Source organism: Schistocerca piceifrons, chromosome 8 (genome assembly GCF_021461385.2).
Source record: "Schistocerca piceifrons isolate TAMUIC-IGC-003096 chromosome 8, iqSchPice1.1, whole genome shotgun sequence".
Taxonomy (NCBI): Eukaryota; Metazoa; Arthropoda; class Insecta; order Orthoptera; family Acrididae; genus Schistocerca; species Schistocerca piceifrons.
The window spans coordinates 172157720-172179648 of record NC_060145.1 but is presented as its reverse complement, the minus strand read 5'-3'; the positions used below and the strand labels follow the sequence as shown (position 1 = coordinate 172179648).

Here is a 21929-nt window from a genome sequence, read left to right as displayed (position 1 = left end):
GTGCTCTCCACGGTTGATGCAGAGGGGCACAAGGAACATTCATGTGCAACAGTCGTCCACAATCCCGAGAGAATGGGCTAGCATTGCAATGAGAAGATATGTCCTCGAACACCATAAAGTTGAAAAACCCCACGGGGTTTGGGGGGGGGGGGGGGCGGATATGCAGTTTCATATCACGTCGGAATACCATCACCGTGGCATTTTCTAGCAATGAATCGTCCTCAAAGGCCAAGATGAAGGGTCTGCTAGCAACCTTATTGTCCTTTGTCTTCCTATGCACACGAAGGACAATGATGAGGTTTTAATCAAAACTGACTCACTCTTCAAAATCATCCTCAATGTGTTGAATGAGTTCAGTATCTGACAGCAGCATGAAAGGTCGAAAACCGACTTGTTAAGGAATGAGCATTCCTTCGATTATTCTGTTAATACGGATAAGAAGACGTTCTAAGACAGCGGCACAATAGTGACAATGGATGAAAGCTTTCAGGGTCGCTTGGAACCTTGGCAGACACAAACAATGCAACCACTTCAGTTTTGCTCCAGAATCTGGGAATGTGAAGCTTAGCTATGCGCTCATTCATCGACTTAAGGAGCCATTGCAGTGTGGTCTTACTGAACTTAATGATCTGTTCTGCTATGACGTCATCGATACCAGGAGCTTTATTCAGTTCCAAAGTGGAGATCGCAGATTCCATTTCACTGAAGGACAGGAGCTATCTGAGGAAAAGGCTTTCCGATCTTGGGTTCGTTCCAGTTTTTCCCAAGTACTCTAGTTTTTAGCCATGCCATTCATGAGTAATTGAGCTGCAGTCTGATCTTCCGTTACTGGCACCTGCATTAGTTCTCTTGCACAGAAAAATGGATGTAGTGTCACACTGTATGGAGAATTCGAACTGTAGGTAGTTACTCTCGAAGTAGTTTAATGCTGTGTAACAAACGAACAGGGTGACACTAACACAACGTCCGCCCCAACAGCTGAGTGGTCAACGCCACCGACTGTCATGCCAAGGGGCCCCGGTTCAATTCCCGGGTGGGTCGGAGATTTTCTCCACTCACGGACTGGGTGTTCTATCGTCTGCATCATCATCATCATCATCATCATCATCATCATCATCGACACGCAAGTCGTCGAGGTGGCGTTAGTTCAAAAGACTTGCACCAGGCGGCAAGTCTAGCCGGCGTGAGGCCCTAGCAACACGACATTTCCATTTACTTTAACACAATTTTGCGCTATATAAGTTACTGTTCATCTGATGGAAATGCACAGTGCGTTTTTTGGCATCCAAAACTGATGCGACTTTTCAGTTACCTTGCAAAGGGTAAACACCATGTGGTAAATGACACAAATGTTTTCTGGACGAACTGCATGAAAATACGTGAGAGACATGACTGAATTTTAAGAGAAAAAATATTTTACAGAAAAATGCACCCACCCACAAACGTGCTTTGGCGATGGGGAAACTGAAATATTTTAAGTACAAACTGTTGGAACATTTAGCCTGTTCACCACTTTGACACTATGATGTCTACATACTCCAATATACAAAGAAATTTCTAGCTGGAAAAAATTGCAAAATATGTTTATATTGCATACCTTGCAGAACAGCATTTCAATTATGAAATTTACGCACTGGGGAAAAGTTTTAGAAATTCTGTTTACCTAAAAGCTGACTAACACGAAGAAAAGTGCATTTTCAAACAAAAATATGCAGGTATACTGCCAATCGAGATGGAGTGTTTTCTTTTTAAGAACACCACGTACCTCACACGTAATTATGCACATAGATCCTTTTTAATATCAATATGTCAAGTAGTCAAGCACATTTTTTTGCAGAACAGTTTAGACAAAAATAGAACAGAAGCTTTCGAAATGCGGTGCTACAGAAGGATGCTGGAAATTAGATGGGTGGATCACGTAACTAATGAGGAAGTACTGAATAGAATTGAGAAGAAAAGAAATTTGTGGCACAAATTAACCGAAAGAAGGAATCGGTTGATAGGACACATTCTGATACATTAAGGGATCGCCAATTTACTACTCGAGGGAAATGAGGAGGGTAACTATCGTAAAAGGAGACCAAAGAGATGAATACAGCAAGCAGATTCAGAAGGATGTAGGTTGCAATAGTTATTTGGAGATGAAGTTCGCAGAGGATACAGTAGCATGAAGAGCTGCATCAAACCAGTTTTCAGACTTAAGACCACAAAAACAACAATGCACTCTGCAAAAAGTCTGTAGTGTAATGAGGCCACCTGTATGAGGTAAAATTTTAAATTAGTTAATGTAACTCTTCTATAGTTTGATTAGTAAGATTACGTTTGTAGTATAGGTAGAACGAGCAAATAACTTATAAAAGCAAATATTTCGTGAAAACAATGTTTACTGGGAAACCAAATTCTATCAGGGTTAAGTTTGTTATAGTCAGTTTGATGGAAAATCAAGGCAAGCAGGATTTTATTGCAGAGATTCCTTAGAGCGACAGCATCCTTTACTCGTTGTTATAAACAAACTCTGACGTTTACCGACCTGGAGGACGTTCTTATTTCTCAAGAGTATTACTTACGTAAATGGCGTGGGATACTGACGTTAATGGAGGTATAACCTTGGATGTTACAGACAATTCAAGAATTAATTATTCCCACACGGGTTGTCGAGTGAATGTTGCTTGTACCGGAATGCGGACTTTTTCACTACGCAACGTCTGTGATGCAGACATTTATTTTCATTGCGACAAAGCGCCTGCGTGGGTAACAAGTTGTTGCAAATTTATGTAAGCTTTATTTCAATTCTGTATTTAATTTGCAGTAAGAGACAGGTCAGGAACTGTTGCAGAAGCAACGAAAATGCGTGTCAGGTTTAAAAGAATGTAAAATCGGCAAGACTGGCGATGTTTTCCAGTAGCTCGAAATTTAGCTCAGACTTCAATTCGAGATGCTTCTAATGGTGTACTCAACGAAATAATCTGATTCGTAATACGACAGATAATCTAAAGAGATTCTGGTCGTACGTAAAGTACACCGGTGGCAATACGCATACTGGATCAAATCGACACACACACACACACACACACACACACACACACACACACGCTATTCAGTTACAGACATATGTAAACAGCCAGAATACGGCGCCGTGGTCGGCAACGCCTACGTAAGACAAGTGTCACGCACAGTTGTTAGATCGGTTACTGCTGCTACAATGGCAGGTTACCAAGATTGAAGTGAGTTTGAACATGGTGTTATAGTCGGCGCACGAGCGATGGGACGCAGCATCTCTGATGTAGCGATGAAGTGGGGATTTTCCTATACGACCATTTCACGAGTGCACAGTCAATATCAGGAATCCGGCAAAAAAATAAAAAAATAAAAATTAAAAAAAAAAAATTTTTTTTAAATTCAAATATCCGATATCGCTGCAAGAACAGCACCAACGACGACTGACGAGAATCTTTCAACGTAACAGAAGTGCAACCCTTCCGCAAATTGTTGCAGATTTCAATGCTGGGCTATCAACAAGTGTCAGCGTGCGAAACATTCAACGAAACGTCATCGATATGGGCTTTAGGAGCCGAAAATCAACTCGTGTACCCTTGATGACTGCACGACACAAAATTTTACCTCGCCTGGGACCGTCAACACAGACATTGGAATGTTGAGGACGGGAAACATGATGCCTGATCGGACGAGTCTCGTTTCACATTGTATCGAGCGGATGGACGTGTACGGGTATGGAGACAGCCTCATGAATCCATGGACCCTGCATGTCAGCAGAGGATTGTTCAAGTTGATGGAGGCTCTGTAATGGTGTGGGACGCGATCAGTTTGAGTGATATGGGACCGCTGATACGTCTAGATACGACTCTGACAGGTGACACGTACGTAAGCACCCTGTCTGATCACCCAGCATCAATTCATGTCCACTGTGCATCGCGACGGACAATGTGACACCCCACATCTCCAGAATTGCTACACAGTGGCTCCAGGAACACTCTTCTGAGTTTAAACACTTCCGCTGGCCACCAAACTCCAGAGACATGAATATTGTTGAGTATATCTGCGATGCCTTGCAATGTTCTGTTCAGAAGACATCTCCACCCCCTCGTACTCTTATGGATTTATGGACAGCCCTTCAGGGTTCATGGTGTCAGTTCCCTCCACCACTACTTCAGACATCAGCCGAGTCCATGTCACGTCGTGTTGCGGCACTTCTGCGTGCTCGCGTGGGCCCTACACGATGTTAGGCAGATGTATTAGTTTCTTTGGCTCTTTTTCAGTATATACAGGGTATTACAAAAAGGTACGGTCAAACTTTCAGGAAACATTCCTCACACACAAAGAAAGAAAATACGTTATGTGGACATGTGTCCGGGAACGCTTACTTTCCATGTTAGAGTTCATTTTATTCCTTCTCTTCAAATCACATAATCATGGAATGGAAACACACAGCAACAGAACGTACCAGCGTGACATCAAACACTTTGTTACAGGAAATGTTCAAAATGTCCTCCGTTAGCGAGGATACATGCATCCACCCTCCGTCGCATGGGATCCCTGATGCGCTGATGCAGCCCTGGAGAATGGCGTATTGTATCACAGCCGTCCACAATACGAGCACGAAGAGTCTCTACATTTGGTACCGGGGTTGCGTAGGCAAGAGTTTTCAAATACCCCCATAAATAAAAGTCAAGAGGGTTGAGGTCAGGAGAGCGTGGAGGCCATGAAATTGGTCCGCCTCTACCAATCCATCGGTCACCGAATCTGTTGTTGAGAAGAGTACGACCACTTCGACTGAAATGTGCAGGAGCTCCATCGTGCATGAACCACATGTTCCAGCAGCACAGGTAGAGTATCCAGTATGAAATCATGATAACGTGCTCCATTGAGCGTAGGTGCAAGAACATGGGGCCCAATCAAGACATCACCAACAATGCCTGCCCAAACGTTCACAGAAAATCTGTGTTGATGACGTGATTGCACAATTGCGTGCGGATTATCGTCAGCCCACAATTTGATCACACTGGAATGAAGCCTCATCCGTAAAGAGAACATTTGCACTGAAATGAGGATTGACACATTGTTGGATGAATCATTCGCAGAAGTGTATCCGTGGAGGCCAATCAGCTTCTGATAGTGCCTGCTCACGCTGTACATGGCACGGAAACAACTGGTTCTCCCGTAGTGACGTGGTCACCGTTACCTTGTACAGCAGCAACTTCTCTGACCCTGACATTAGAGTTATCGTCAACTGCACGAAGAAATGCCTTGTCCATTGTAGGTGTCCTCGTCGATCAAGGTCTTCCCCAGTCGCGAGTCATAGGCTGGAATGTTCCGTGCTCCCTAAGACGCCGATCAATTGCTTCGAACGTCTTCCTGTCGGGACACCTTCGTTCTGGAAATCTGTCTCGATACAAACGCACCGCGCCACGGCTATTGCCCCGTGCTAATCCATACATCAAATGGGCATCTGCCAACTCCGCATTTGTAAACATTGCAAAGACTGCAAAACCACGTTCGTGATGAACACTAACTTGTTGATGCTACGTACTGATGTGCTTGATGATAGTGCTGTAGAGCAATGAGTCGCATGTCAACACAAGCACCGAAGTCAACATTACCTTCCTTCAATTGGGCCAACTGGCGGTGAATCGAGGAAGTACAGTACATACAGACGAAACTAAAATGATCTGTAACATGGAAATTAAGCGTTTCCGGACACATGTCCACATAACATCCTTTCTTTATTTGTGTGTGAGGAATGTTTCCTGAAAGTTTGGCCGTACCTTTTTGTAACACCATATATATATATATATATATATATATATATATATATGTGTGTATGTGTGTGTGTGTGTGTGTGTGTGTGTGTGTGTGTGTGTGTGTTTGCGGTGAAACATTGATTTCGTCCAGCAGCCTTTATGAATTAAGACACAAAGGAATTACAGACATCGACAAGCTCGAACTCTTACGGGAATCGGCGAAATCCCGCGACTAATGAAAATAACGGACAAGGGGCACTACATTAGTAGTGTGAGGGTAAGTTGAAAATTTGTCTGGATGGCTCAGTCGTCAGATCATCTGCCTATTAAGCAGGAGACTCGGGTTCGAATTCCTGTCCGGCAGAAATTTTCAACTTTCCCCATTTATTTCAATCAATGCTCGCTCGCAGCCATTGTCTGTAATTCCTTTGTATCTTAACACATTCAATATTTTCACTGCATGATAGCGATGATAACGTTACCGATGATAGCGCCACTAAAGCGGAGTCACTAAACACAGTTTTCAAATATTCGTTCACCAAAGAAGACGGACTAAGTATTCCAGAATACGATTCAAGAATTGTTGCCGAGACAGATACTTAGAAGTAGACATCCTCGGTGTAGCGAAGCAACTTAAGTGAATAAAGGCAAGTCTTCCGATGCAGGTTATATACTATGTAGATTCAGAGTATGCTGATACGGTAACTCCATGCTTAGCAGTCACATATAACCACTCGCTCGACACGACGAAAGATCCGTACCTAAGTAGTGACAAATTGCACAAGTCAGACTAATACATAAGAAAGTAAAGAAGTAATCCGCTGAATTACAGACACTATCACTGACGCCTATCTGCAGTAAGATTTTGGAACATATACTGCGTTCGAACTTTATGAAAGACCTTGAAGAAAACTATCTATTGACACATTTCAGCACGGATTCTGGAAATATCGTTCTTGTGAAACGCAAATGAGAACAGCTCTCTTCGACTGTTCGCAGATAACGCTGTAGTTTGCCGTGTAGTAAAGTCTTCAGAAGATCAAAGCTAATTACAATATGATTTAGACATGAATTTGTTCGCTGAGAAAAGTGGAAATTGATCCTGAACAATATATAGGGTGAGCTGAGGTCCGCCGGCCGGTGTGACCGAGAGGTTGTAGGCGCTTCAGTCTGGAACCGCGCGATCGCTACGGTCGCAGGTTCGAATCCTGCCTCGGGCATGGATGTTTGTGATGTCTTTAGGTTAGTTAGGTTTAAGTAGTTCTAAGTTCTAGGGGACTGATGACCTCAGATGTTAAGTCCCATAGTGCTCAGAACCATTTTGAGCTAAGGATGGAGGGGAAAGAGATGGTGAAAGTTTGTGTCGGCATATGGCGTACTCCTCCCGAATAGAACCAAAGGGTCCGCCGACCTTACTTCTCCATCCGACGGACTGGTCACTATCAACAGTGTCGCATGCCATCCTTCATGAGACGCTTCGGAGAGGACTGGAACTTAACTAAGGTTCAAGATGGTTCAAATGGCTCTGAGCACTATGGGACTTAACTGCGGAGGTCATCAGTCCCCTAGAACTTAGAACTACTTAAACCTAACTAATCTAAGGACGTCACACACATCCATGCCCGAGGCAGGATTCGAACCTGCGACCGTAGCGGTCGCGTGGCTCCAGACTGTAGCGCCTAGAACCGCTCGGCTACCCCGGCCGGCCTTAACTAAGGATACGAGCGCAAAAGTGAGGTGACGAAGAGCTGTACACCAAGTCCCCTTATCGGCCAGTGTTAGCTATGAAGATTTCTTCCGACACCAATATTTGAACGGTCTCGGGATCGAGCGTGACCGCACATGTGTCCGTCCATTAGCGATCTCGGCTATCCTTTGTTAAAGTAAACTGTTTCTATGTGCTAAAATACAATGAACCACAGTGTAACACAATTGTGTATTAATACATCCTTCGAATTATTTACATTAAGCAATGAATTAAAAACAAAAATACACTAACGAAAAAAATTCCCTCCATCAAGGAGGAGTTGTGTGTGATAAACAGAAGTTGGTACACGTTTTTCTACGCCTTCAGAAAACGTCTATTCAAATTTTGCGCCAGTCGCATAAAAGTGGAACTAGCAGCGCTACTATGAAGGTTCAAATCAGGTTTGCTTTAAATACACGCTTTAACGGTCGTAAAAGTTAATTACCTTTGAACTGGACGTGGTGAGTTGATGTTGATCAAGAATGCCCTTAAGACGACGAAGATGGCGAATTTGAATGAGGTCGTGTAACAGGGCTATGAGGCGCTGCATGTTACTTCCGCGGTACAGCTGAATGTCTTGGCAGGAATGCACATGACTGTTGGCATCGGTGATCACAGGAAGGTACGGTCGCAAGAAGACCGGAATCCGGAGGGCCACGCACTACCGAGCGGAAGACTGTCGTCGTTCGGCTGTGGTGCATCATACTGTTTCTGCAGTAGCAATGTTATCAGCAGTTGGGACCACAGTGACACAACGAAGTGTTTCTTCAAGGACAGCTCCGAGCCTAACGCCCGGTAGCGTGCATTCCACTGACCCCAAACCACCGCTCGTTGCGACTTCAGTGTTGTCAAAAGAGGCCTCATTTGAGGGAGGAATAAAGGTCTGTTGTGTTTGCTGACAAAAGCAGAAATTATTGCATCACTTCATAGCAGGTAACGCAGGCTGTGACATTAGCCACGTCCTACGTAAGCGACAGAAGCAACCGACAGCGCGCGACAGCTTCACGCGACAAAAAACACAACCGCAGGTACTGTTACAGAAGTGTCCTAGGTAGCGACATGTGTGTCGCGGTCTGTCTCCCGCTGCAACTGGCGACGTTTGAATTCAAACGTGTTTGAATCTTGTCGCTGCAGCACGCGCGACAGAGGGCGACAGCCACGTGTCTTCTCGGCAAAGCAGTGGAGTGGACGGGACGGCAGCTATGAAACACTTATTCGATTTTAAGAAAGCTATTTGGTGAAAAAATTTGGTTCTTCCTCGTCTTATAGCTTGATATCTTTAAACGATAAAGGTCTGAATTTATTTTCGTTATTCGTCATAGTTACTGTGCTGCACGAAATTGAGTACATGGATGCACGAAATTTTTAAGAATTCGCAGAGGTAAAAATCACATCGCGTAGACTTTCCATATAGTTCATTTAAGGCCATACATTATTGCGTATGAAATGTAACCAATATATCTAAATTTTATTTAAAGTTGAGACCGGAGTGATATCTCTCTTCATTCTTGAGATATTAGTTATATCCGCGGATGGGTCGCTCGCGGCGCGTCCGAACCTTTCCTGCGCTTCGGAAATCAAGTGGTCGTAAAAATCGTCGTATCTCATAAAAGGTTCAAGATATCGAAAAGGCGATATTTGGAAAACACTCGATGCGTTTTTGTAAATGCGCGAGCGGAGAGAAAACAAGACTCCCTACAAATTACACCATGAGGTTGTCCGAATTTTCATAGCCAAACAAAGGGAGAGAGATACAGGAAACGGGGTACCAATGTGGCCAGCATGAGGTCTAGTTTTGTAGGAAAATATTTAACTGCTTGAAAGTCATCAGGGTAATTAACGAAAACTTAATGAGTTGAGGAAAAATTGAAATACTTACGAAAAGCTGCTGCCAAGCTATGTAAATGAAGCGTCAAAAATTTCATCTGTTCAAGGCCTAGCTATTTTCCACATGAAAAGATACATTGGTGCGGCACGTAAATGTCAAAAAGGCTTCCTTCGAATCAAGTGCGTTAGGAAGGTAAGCGAGGAGTCAGTAAGATCAAGCGTTCAGAATAAGACTTGAAAATAAAAAATGAAAGATATCAGTCAAATATTTTATGAAATGATTTGAGTAAAAGAAATAAGTAAATCAGAGAAACGTTCTACGTGCCTCTGAATGATGCTCGAAATCATTAACAGAAAATAAGGTGCACCAAGCGATTCCCTAATATCCGATCCGGGGCTGAAAGAGTATCTTATTATCATTAACAGAAAATAAGGTGCACCAAGCGATTCCCTAATATCCGATCCGGGGCTGAAAGAGTATCTTATTCGGTGAAACAAGGGTTCGATTTCATTATGTGGTGGAACATGCTTAGACACGGGTAGTAGAAAAACTCTCAGTAGTAAATAGCCTAAATTATCGTTTCCGCCTGCGAGAGCGCAGCATTGTAAATCACAGCATTGGATTGTTAGCGTTCTGTGATTTTTAACAAACTTGTGTATTCCGTGACTTTACTAATGATTTTTTTCCGATAGTAGATTTGACTTCGGAAGGACCGTGCACTATTGTTAAAAAAGAAGAGACAGCCGCTATTGCTGCGAGATATAAGGAAATATTAGTTTCTGTCAATATACGGTCTTGTAAGAAGTTGAATATATATTATAATAGTTGAGCACGGATAAGAACGCTGTTACGAAATAATAATTACCTTAAAAGGTAAAATTTTTCTAATTTCTGAAGTGAATATTATGCTCATCTTTCCTCTTCTAGTAATTATGATGCAAAGGGCAAGCAAGAGGAAGACTTAGGATTTTGAATGTTAGGTAGTAATGAGTGTTCCCTGTTTAATAACACAATATTTTTAAATGAACAGAATCTCTTCGGTGAAAAAAGAAGATTTGTGAACCTGCCCTACCGATACAGACTATCATAGTTGTTCAGAATCGCATTCGTCTGACTTGCTTTTCAATAACAGCAACAAAAATAGTGCTGAGCTACATTAGACGCAGAGCTTGAGAAGCGGTTTCTCACGCTGGCTGTTAAGAAGAACGTTAACATTGGGTGCGCTCGATTGCACTCCGGAGATGCCACGCATTACTGCAAAATTAATAATTTACTCTTTTTCAACCAAGAAGACAGTAATTAAGATCCACAGCACTAAATATTTTATTTTTGATGAAAAGATCAATTTCAGTTTTCATATTCAAAAGTAACACCAAAAGACAGATTTATTTAAATCATTTAACGCTAGGAAGGAAAGAGGACCTGATAAGAGTAGGGAACAGTAGTTATAATTAATTTTGCAGCGGAAAAAGTTTCGAGGCTGCCTGTCTGTTCTTTTTGCTCTTATCACAAATATTAAATTTTTCTAGTGGCCACGGGAGGGTCATTACAACACACTAAACCTACACCTGGAGTTATGGTCTGGGTTGCGATTTCGTATGTCAGCAGGAGCGCTCTTACGGTTAACCCACACATTCTGATTGCAAGTTCGTATATCAATGTGGCGTTTCGAACTGTTGTACTGCTATTCATGAACGGCATTCAAGAGGGGTTTTCCAACAGAATAACGCTCGGCCACATATGCAGTTGCAATCCAACATGCTCTACGTAGTGTCGACATGTTGCTTCGGCCTCCTATATCACCAGAACTGTGTCTAATCGAGCACGTATGAGACGTTAACTTCAACGTCATCCACCAAACAGTACGGAAGGACCAAGGACAACAGGCATTGAACTCCGTCCCACAAACTGACACCTGGCACATGCACATCTTCATGCTTGCTTTTAACATTCTGGCGGTTACACCAGTTAATAAAATAGCAGCATTTCACATTTGCGACGGCTTTTCTGGCGCTCACATTAACCTGAGAACGTGCAACGGGAATCGTATACATTTTTTTTTTTTTTCGTCAGTCTACTGACTGGTTTGATGCGGGCCGCCACGAATTCCTTTCCTGTGCTAACCTCTTCATCTCAGAGTAGCACTTGCAACCTACGTCCTCAATTATTTGCTTGACGTATTCCAATCTCTGTCTTCCTCTAGAGTTTTTGCCCTCTACAGCTCCCTCTAGTACTATGGAAGTCATTCCCTCATGTCTTAGCAGATGTCCTATCATCCTGTCCCTTCTCCTTATCAGTGTTTTCCACGTATTGCTTTCCTTTCCGATTATATTACGTAGACAAATTAATTGCCGAAATTTCATTGTTCTACATTAGTTATTACTTGGTGCTAGTATTTTATTTTCCGTCAATGTAGGTGACAACATCTGTCTACATTTTGAATCCAGAACTATTTTTAACAATAAATTCGTTCCATAATGAATTTTTACTTTGCAGCCGAGTATGCGATGATTTGAAACCTGCTGTTAAATTACAACTGTGTGGCAGATGGGGACTCGAACATGGAACTGGAGCTTTTTTTGAGCAAGTGCTCTACCTAGCGCGCTGTGCAAACAAGACTCACGACCCGTCCTCAGAGCTTTACTTTCGCCAGTACCTCACCTCTCGTCTTCCATGCTTTGCAGAATTTCTCCTGCATACCTCGTGGAGATAGCACTCCCGAGATATCGCGGAGAAATGGCTTAGCCTCAGCCTAGGAGGTTGTTTCCAGAACGAACTACCTTTCCTCTGCAATGGAGCGTGCGCTGTTTTGCAACGAAGTTTCAAAACAACGCACTCTCAACTGCTGATTGAAACTTGACTGTGGTAACAATCCATGTGGCTGAGGCTACACTATCTTTTGGCAACAGATTCTCTTCCAGTACTGATAGTCCCACTAGGTACGCAGGAGAACTTCTGTGAACGTACGAAATCACACCTCTGCCACGAAAGGTGTCTTACACGTTTAGGCCAGGCTGACGAAGGGCAGGGCAGCCAAAGTTTTGTGACTCATAGATGTAAATACAAGAACGCAAATTGAGGGGCACGTCAGAGAAGCACAGTGCCTGCTTCCGCCTTCGCCGCGGAGTGTCCGGGACACAAGATTACTGCGCGAGCGCCACGAAGCTGGCGGCCGGCATAACAGACCCTGCTCCAGCGGCGTGGGAACGGTCGGATTGTTGGCCCATTGTCCGCTGGCTGCAAATCCTTTCCAGCTACTTATCGCGCAATCTCAGCAGTCTGAGCTGAAAATGAAGGACAATATAACTGAAGCAATTCGACCGTACATGGTTTTGTTTGTTGTTGTGGTCTTCGCCGGCCGGGGTGGCCGAGCGGTTCTAAGCGCTACAGTCTGGAGCCGCGTGACCGCTTCGGTCGCAGGTTCGAATCCTGCCTCGGGCATGGATGTGTGCGATGTCCTTAGGTTAGTTAGGTTCAAGTAGTTCTAAGTTCTAGGGGACTGATGACCTCAGAAGTTAAGTCCCATAGTGCTCAGAGCCATTTGAAACATTTGTTGTGGTCTTCAGTCCTGAGACTGGTTTGATGCAGCTCGCCATGCTACTCTATCCTGTGAAAGCTTCTTCATCTCCCAGTACCTACTGCAACCTACATCCTTCTGAATCTGTTTAGGGCATTCCTCTCTTGTTCTCCCTCTACGATTTTTACCCTCCACGCTGCCCTCCAATACTAAATTGGTGATCCCTTGATGCCTCAGAATATGCCCTACCAACCGGCCCCTTCTTCTTATCAAGTTGTGCCACAAACTCCTCTTCTCCCCAATTCTATGCAATACCTCCTCGTTAGTTATGTGATCGACCCATCTAATCTTCAGCATTATTCTGTAGCATCACATTTCGAAAGCTTCTATTCTCTTCTTGTCCAAACTATTTATCATCCACGTTTCACTTCCATACATGGCTATACTCCATACAAGTACTTTCAGAAACGACTTCCTGACACTTAAATCTATACTCTATTTTAAAAAATTTCTCTTCTTCAGAAACGATTTCCTTGCCATTGCCAGTCTACATTTTATATCTTCTCTACTTCGATCATCATCAGTTATTTTGCTACCCAAATAGCAAAACTGATTTACTACTTTAAGCGTCTCATTTCCTAGTCCAATACCCTCTGCATCATCCGATTTAATTCGACTACATTCCATTATCCTAGTTTTGATTTTGTTGATGTTCATCTTATATCCTCCTTTCAAGGCACGGCCCATTCCGTTCAGCTGCTCTTCCAGGTCCTTTGCTGTATCTGACAGAATTACAATGCCATCGGCAAACCTCAAAGTTTTTATTTCTTGTCCATGGATTTTAATTCCTACTCCAAATTTTTCTTTTGTTTCCTTTACTGCTTCCTCAATATACAGATTGAATAACATCGACGATAGGCTACAATCCTGTCTCACTCCCTTCCAAACCACTGCTTCACTTTTATGCCCCGCGAGTCTTATAACTACCATCTGGTTTCTGTGTAAATTGTAAATAGCCTTTCGCTCCATGTATTTTACCCTGCCACCTTCAGAATTTGAAAGAGAGTATTCCAGTCAAAATTGTCTAAAGCATTCTCCAAGTTTACAAATGTTAGAAACGTAGGTTTGCCTTTCCTTAATCTGTTTTCTAAGATAAATCGTAGGGTCAGTATTGCCTCACGTGTTCCTTGGTTTTGTATGATACCAATAATTGTGACTACATAAAAATTAAATTAAAACAAGAAATTTGGGATGCTACCGCGAAAGATCTGAATACACAGTGGGGTGACAAAAGCCATGTGATATCTCCAAATATCGTGTCTGATCTCCTTTTGCCCGGCGTAGCGCAGCAAATCGACGTGTCATGGACTCAACAAGTCGCTGGAAGTCCCCTGCAGAAATATTGAGCCATGCTGCCTCTATAGGCGTCCATAATTGCGAAAGTGTTGCCGTAGGATTTTGTGCAGGAAGTAGCCTCTCGATTGCGTCCCATAGATGTTTAATTGGATCCACGTCTAGCGATCTCGGTGGCCAAATCAATCGCACGAAGTGCCCAGAATGTTCTTCGGAACAATCGCGAACAATAATTATTGTGGCCCGGTAACATTGCACATTGTCGTCCATAAGAATTCCGTCGCTGTTTGGGGACGTGAAGTCCCTGAACGGCTGCAAATGGTCTCCAAGTAGCCGAACATATCCAGGACCTGGTCCATTCAATATAAATACAGTCCACGACCAGCCTGCATAGTGTCCTGTTGATAACTTGGGTGCACGGCTTCGTGGGATCTGCGACACACTGACCCTACCATCAGCTCTTACCAACTGAAATCAAGACTCGTCTGGCCAGGCCACGGAATGCCAATCACCTAGGGTCCAACTGACATGGTCAAGATCCCAGAAAAGACGCTCAGGTGATGTCAGGTTGATAGCAAAGGCACTAACGTCGGTCGTCTGCAGCCCCAGCGCATTAACGGCAGATTTCGTGGCACTGTCCTAACAATCTTATAATTAAATGTTACCCTGAGACATTTAAGATCGAAGCAGACGAAATTAATTAAAATTTGTGCTGCGACTAGGACTCGAACCCGAGTCTTCTTGTTTGCTAGGCAGAAATGCTAACCATTACACTACCACAGCACGTTGGTCAACATTGCTGCACGAACTAAATGAATGAATGAAAAGTGAATTGAAGTTTGTGTTGGGGAGGGCACTAAGCTTAGGTATTTCGTGCAGCAATGTTGACCATCGTGCTGTGGTAGTGTAATGGGTTCGAGTCCTGACCGCAGCACAAATTTTAATTCATTTCGTTTGCTTCGATCATTGTCCTAACAGTTTTCGTCGTACGTCCAACATTGATTTCTGCTGTTTTTTCACGCAGTGATGCTTGTCTGTTAGCACTGACAACTCTGCGCAAACGCCACTGCTCTCAGTTGTTAAGTGAAGGCAGTACAAATGACAGTTCCTCCAGTGTACTGTTCTTTTATCGATACCACTGCCATCCATACATATGCACATCGCTGTACCATGACTTTTGTCACCTCAGCCTACATAATAAGTATCATGCTTTATTACTTTTGTTTAGTTCAAATTTATCATGTTAAACATCAAAGAAAGAGTAACGACAACTTTTTTAAATTTCTGTCGAAATAATGGTAATTGTTTCTCAAGTATTTTTCTTTTGAAGCACTGTCTGCTTGCCAAGGCACACATTCAACTGCCTTCAAGTAGTGTAAACTTCTCCCTTACAACGAAAGCACTTACGGCACTCCTATTGTTTTGGATCAATGGAAGCAGTCGATTATTGGGCAACACTGCATCATCATCATCATCATCATCATCATCATCGTCATCATGTCCATTGCTATTAACATTAAGATTAGTTCTGAAGTAGTCGTGTAGCAGACACGCCAACTAAAAACAATGATAACACTGTCAATTTTAATGTCAAATAGTTTTCCGATAACGAGAATCGTGATGCTAGTATTCCAAAGGAGCATTCAGCTACTTGCCTGATTGTTCTGATTGTTGCCAGCATCATATTTAAAGTACCAGGGAAGCAGGTTGCTAGCCTTACTTGCCCCGAGTCCCATTGGGTTTTACCCCTAACGGCTGAGGGACTAACCGGTGGATTTGGTAGTCTTTGCCGTATGAGCACAAAGGTGACCACGACTCAGAATATGTCCGAGATGCCCGGCCTTATTCCAAAGTAACTGGTATCCCGACTGTCGGGACCATTTACTTGGCCACTCATACGTTGCCCGTGGTTCATGAACTAGGACATGACTACAGGAACCCACACCATGAACCACAGCTACTTGCCTGGCTCACGAAATTCTGTAGCTGAAAACTTTGTATTCATAATTATCTGTAACGCTTCTGTTTAGGTATGGTCTCATTAAATTGTCATTGAAGCTGTCAGTTGCTCAAAAACAAGTACACTATTCAGTAGCCAAAATCATTTGCCCAACAACATAAAGTGTCTGGCAGGTAGCAGATAAAGTTTTAAATCTAGCTTAAAATCATTTCTTTTGGACAACTTCTGTTCCATGGACGAGTTTCTGTTTCAGAACTGGTAAAAAAAAAAAAAATATTGTACCTCTAAATGTAGTTGCATGTGTAGAACTTAAAATTTCAGTAATATTATTATTAACACTATTCATATATATATATATATATATATATATATATATATATATATATATATATATATATATATATATATAGTAATCTGACTTGTTCCATATCATATCAATAAAATAATCGTGAATATGATCTACGGAACACGACATAACTAAACTGTCTAATAAAGGAAAGGCCTTATCTGCCACATAGACGTACGGGAGCCGTTTTTCAGAATCAGACAGTGGAGGTACATGTAAACTGGTTCTTTAACTTCTTAGCCAACGAACTACTTGAAAAGATATTCCCATGACTAAATATTTTCATTGACAACACTTTGTCAACAAGACACTGTGCAAGGTGGCGGTGCTCCACAATGGTGTGGGCTGTGATTAAATGGAATGGATTGGGCCCTTTGGTCCAACTGAACCGATCAGTGACTGGAGCTGGCTATGTTCGGCTACTTGGAGGCCATCTGCAGCCATTTATAGACTTCACGTTCCCAAACACGTAACAGGGCCACAACTGTTCGCGATTAGTTTCAAGAAAATTCTGGACAATTCGAGCGAAGATTTGGCCACCCATATCGCCCGACATGAATCCCACGGAAATTTATGGGACATAATCGAGGGGTTAGTTCGTGCGCAAAATCCTGCATGAGCAACACTTCCGCAATTATGGACAGCTATAAAGGAAGGATGGCTCAATATTTCGGTAGGAGACTTCCAGCGACTTTCTGAGTCCATGCCACGTCGAGTCGCTGCACTACGCTGGGCAAAGGCAGGTCAGACACGATATTACGTGGTATCCCATGACTTTTGTCACCTCACTGTATACAGGCTGCAGAAAAGAAAACTGATAAGGTCAGGAAAGGGTGGGGCGGTTGAAGCTAAGCAAACTTTCAATTCCTATCCATGGCTCGTTACGTTGGAAGCGATTTTTCTGTGACCTTTACAGAGAAGGTCACAATGAATGTTAAATCGTTATGAAGTTACAAATTATTATAGTTCAGATGCCGAAGTCAATTAGTTTAAGGAACTGTGACAGAGTTGCACACAGCTGACAAAGCAAGTGTTACAAAACTGGAGATCCAATTAAGGAAATGAAGCAATGGCAATTTCAAAAAGAAATTCAATTTTTATTGCCATATATGACAAGCCAAAACTGGGCCAGTTATCAGGAAAGCGATGACATATAATAAAGTGGTCTCTCAAAATGACAACGAATGTGAAACTATTTGAAGTATTGATAGTTAAGGAGAAGTTACATCTCAAATTGAAGGTCTGCAGATTTGGGCATCTCCTCATTAATCAAGCATCGATGTTATAAAGATTAGCCAAAGAAAATGAAGAAACTATGTTTCCAAGACTATACAACATTCCACTGCGCAGCGTGCATAGAGCAAATAAAGGAAAGGGCCATTGAACGTAAAAAAAGAGTCAAGACTCAAAATCTGCCAATGACCCACTACCATTTCTTCACGCCGATGTACCAAGCTACTAAAACTATGCCAATAACAAGTCAACATTTCACCAGAGGTAAAACATTTGAAGTGGTTTCGCAAGCTGCGGCATCTCTTCTAGGAATTCGCAGCTTCCAGCACAAGAGCTCGAACCACGCCGAAACTACGACGCAGCAAGTGCTACATAATCATCATACTAGTCGAAAGCCAGCGGTATGTCTTTGACAGTTCTCAGTGGACGTGCCTTTAATTACAGGTGCTGGACCTTACTCTCAACTCGTGAATACTAACAACAATTTTCCCAATTTTCCGAATTAATCTATGGATCATTTGTTTATTTCTTTACTTTGTTCGAATTTCAATACAACTTATATGAACAATAGAGTTTTTCTTCTCTTCTAGTCGATTTTTTGGGCATTAAAGCCATTAGAAAATATAGATTTCCACGCAAGCTCGTGAATATAGTGGAATTCACTGCGGTCAGCACGTAAGTAATTCGTGAACTGTTTATCAGAAAACTGTGGTGAGAAAACGAAATCGCCATGAATATTTCTCTCGTTCATGTATCCGCTTTTCCATTCTGACATCCTCTGTTTTTATGTGATTATATATCATCAGCATGTCTTTTTCACCATCAGAATCCGACTCTGAACCAAGATCCATGAGTTCAGCCACACCTTCACAAGGAAAGACTGTGCCCTGGGTAAACAGGGAAAAATTTCGCACCAATGGCTGAACTGCCTCACACTTTTCGCACACAGTGTGTTGCGAAGTATTTCCTTCGTTTCGCTGTTCTGCGCTGCCTTGACCCGCTCTTCGTCGGCTGCGCCCCGCTGTGCGCCTGTACCTTTGCGATCACTCGGATCCTTGAATGAATTTTACTTTGTATCGGACAGTGCGCTGAGATGAAACTTCCTGGCAGATTAAAACCCAGTCGGTAAGGCACTTGTCCGGTTCGCGAAAGGCCACAGTATCGAGTTCAAGTCTCGGTTCGGCACACAGTTTTAATCTAACTGGAAGTTTCAGGTCAGATCCCTGCTTGCATTTGGGCCTCAGAGCAACGAAGGTTTGTGCATGAAGATGAAAAGGCTCTGCTAACGCGCTTTAGTAATCTTATCACCAATCCTCTGCTACTACATATTTCGTCAGGACCTAGTCTTAACTCACTGTGGTTGGCATGTGACGTCTTATTGCTGTCTCTAGCCGGCTGGTATCAAGCGTCAGACACCATTGTTCCTTCTGTAACCGGCTAGTCTACTTCGCATATGAGATCGACTTATGCTGTACGTTCGGTGTAAGATATTACTTTCTGTAGTAGATACACTTGCGAGAATGGGAACATCGACGGTTGAACTTCGATCAACACACTAAAAGTTATCGAGATGGATACTGGGTTCCAGGGAAATGATGACGTTCGAAAAGGTTTTAATTTGAAGTCTGAAGTCGGACAACATATGACAAAAATTTATAAAGAGTTTTCTGGTTTCTTCCCTTTACTTTTACTGTGAAGCCTTTCTTCTTGCCAAATTTCTTGATTCTACGTTAACGGGAAGCACCCTAGATGTTTTAATCATTGAATTTCCGAGTACGAAAATATATGACAAAAATGGCTGCATCTTGATTGCACTGACTTAGAAGCGTCAAAGTGATGACTCTTCAAAAAATGATATCTTTTTCTGCTGAGAACTTTACACTTCGGTGCGAGATTAAATAAAATGTTACTTCTTCTCTTGCCTAGTAATAGTAGTAATAATAATAATAATAATAATAATAATAAACCCCGTGGAGGCCCGGGAAAAGAATAGGTCTCCGGTATGTTCTGCCAGTCGTAAAAGGCGACGAAAAGAACAAACCACTAATAGGGCTAACCCCCCTTATAATGTGATTAGTTGGTTCAGGACAGAACTAAAGAAGCCTCGGACAAGCGCCGTCATGGTCGGGGACGACGTTTGAACACTATGCCCGCCCACAATGGTAACGACACTGCTAGCCAACTGGAAAATGATTTAAATCCAAATAGAGGTGTTTTGCAGGATATGCTTCCTGCAACCACCCTAGAAGGAAAACAAAGACAGAGGATGAGATGGTCAGATGAAGTTAATCGACACCTCATGTTCTGTTATTACCAAGCAACAAACCTAGGAACCAACACAACTGGATACAGATCACAAGTATACACAACATTTATTATCAGATACCCAGAATTAAAATTTTTAACAGAACAACGACTAGCAGATCAGATCCGTGTAATAATCAAAAATAACAGGATACCCCAGTCAGAATTAAAAAACATCAAATAACAAGTACAACAAATACTGGAACAAAATAATGTGAAATCAGAAGAAGGAAAATACAGTAATGGACTCAAAAATCCCAGAGCAAACAAACAAAGAACAACACGCATCAATTAAACAATCAGAGGAAAACGAAATCTTAAGACAGCCACCAGAACAAGCACAAATAGAACACGAAGTGACAAACATGTTAGATATAGAAGAGAAATTTCAGCTGACATATATAGAATACAAAGACACAAATACAGACATTAGACCATTCTTGTATAGACCCCCAAATAACCCACAAGTCGAAACAGCAATAAAAACTATCAACACAATCATACACAACAAAATAAATGAAAACACAACTATGGAAGAGTTACAACTACTGGTTTATATAGGAGCACTCACTACACTAAATATACACACTAGGCAGAGATCAGAACCAACACACACACAGAAGAAACCCACAAAAGCAGCATGGCAACGCAGGCTACAGATCAGAATAGAAAAACTGAGAAAAGACATCGGACAGCTAACACAATTTATAAGAAATGAAGTATCAGACAAAAAACGAAAAAGTTTAGGTAAAATCTCACAACAAGAAGTGATAGAGCAATTAGATGAAAAGAAGCAGAAATTACAAGCATTGGTCAAATGACTTAGAAGATACAAAAAAAGTGAAAATAGAAGGAAACAAAACTAAACATTCAACACAAACCAAAAGAAATTTTACCAGACAATAGATAACACACACATTAAAACAGATAATCCACCAAAGATAACAGACATGGAACACTTCTGGAGCAACATATAGTCAAACCCAGTACAACATAACAGACATGCACAGTGGATACAAGCAGAAACAGATACATACAAGATGATACCACCTATGCCTGAAGTGATAATTTTGCAACATGAAGTCACCCGAGCAATTAATTCTACGCACAATTGGAAAGCCCCTGGAAAAGATAAAATAGCATATTTCTGGCTAAAGAAGTTCACCTCAACACATTCACATCTAACTAAATTATTTAACAGTTACATTGCAGACCCATACACATTCCCTGATACACTTACACATGGAATAACTTATCTGAAACCTAAAGATCAAGCAGACACAGCAAACCCAGCTAAATATCGCCACATAACATGCCTACCAACAATATACAAAATATTAACTTCTGTCATTACACAGAAATTAATGACACATACAACACAGAACAAAATTATAAATGAAGAACAAAAAGGCTGTTGCAAAGGGACACGAGGATGTAAAGAGCAACTGACAATAGATGCAGAGGTGATATATCAAGCTAAAACTAAACAAAGGTCGCTACACTACGCATACATTGATTACCAAAAAGCTTTTGATAGTGTACCCCACTCATGGTTACTACAAATATTGGAAATATACAAAGTAGATCCTAAATTGATACAGTTCCTAAACGTAGTAATGAAAAATTGGAAAACCTCACTTAATATCCAAACAAATTCAAATAATATCACATCACAGCCAACACAGATTAAGTGTGGAATATACTAAGGAGACTCATTAAGTCCTTTCTGGTTCTGCCTTGCTCTGAACCCACTATCCAACATCCTAAATAATACAAATTATGGATATAATATTACTGGGACATACCAACACAAAATCACACATTTGCTATACATGGATGATCTAAAACTACTGGCAGCAACAAATCAACAACTCAACCAATT

The 21929-nt window shown here is 42.0% G+C and overlaps 2 protein-coding genes across 3 annotated transcripts in view; both read right to left on the bottom strand.

Moving 5' to 3' along the window:
* LOC124712160 (keratin-associated protein 5-4-like) overlaps window positions 1–12561 on the bottom strand; it is a 65596-nt gene extending 53035 nt beyond the window's left edge. The window contains exon 1 of the mRNA XM_047242457.1: window positions 12482–12561. Within this exon, the coding sequence (XP_047098413.1) occupies window positions 12482–12561 (80 nt within the window). The remainder of the gene's footprint in view (window positions 1–12481) is intronic.
* LOC124711259 (putative fatty acyl-CoA reductase CG5065) overlaps window positions 1–21929 on the bottom strand; it is a 492981-nt gene that overhangs the window by 173571 nt on the left and 297481 nt on the right. The window lies entirely within an intron of this gene.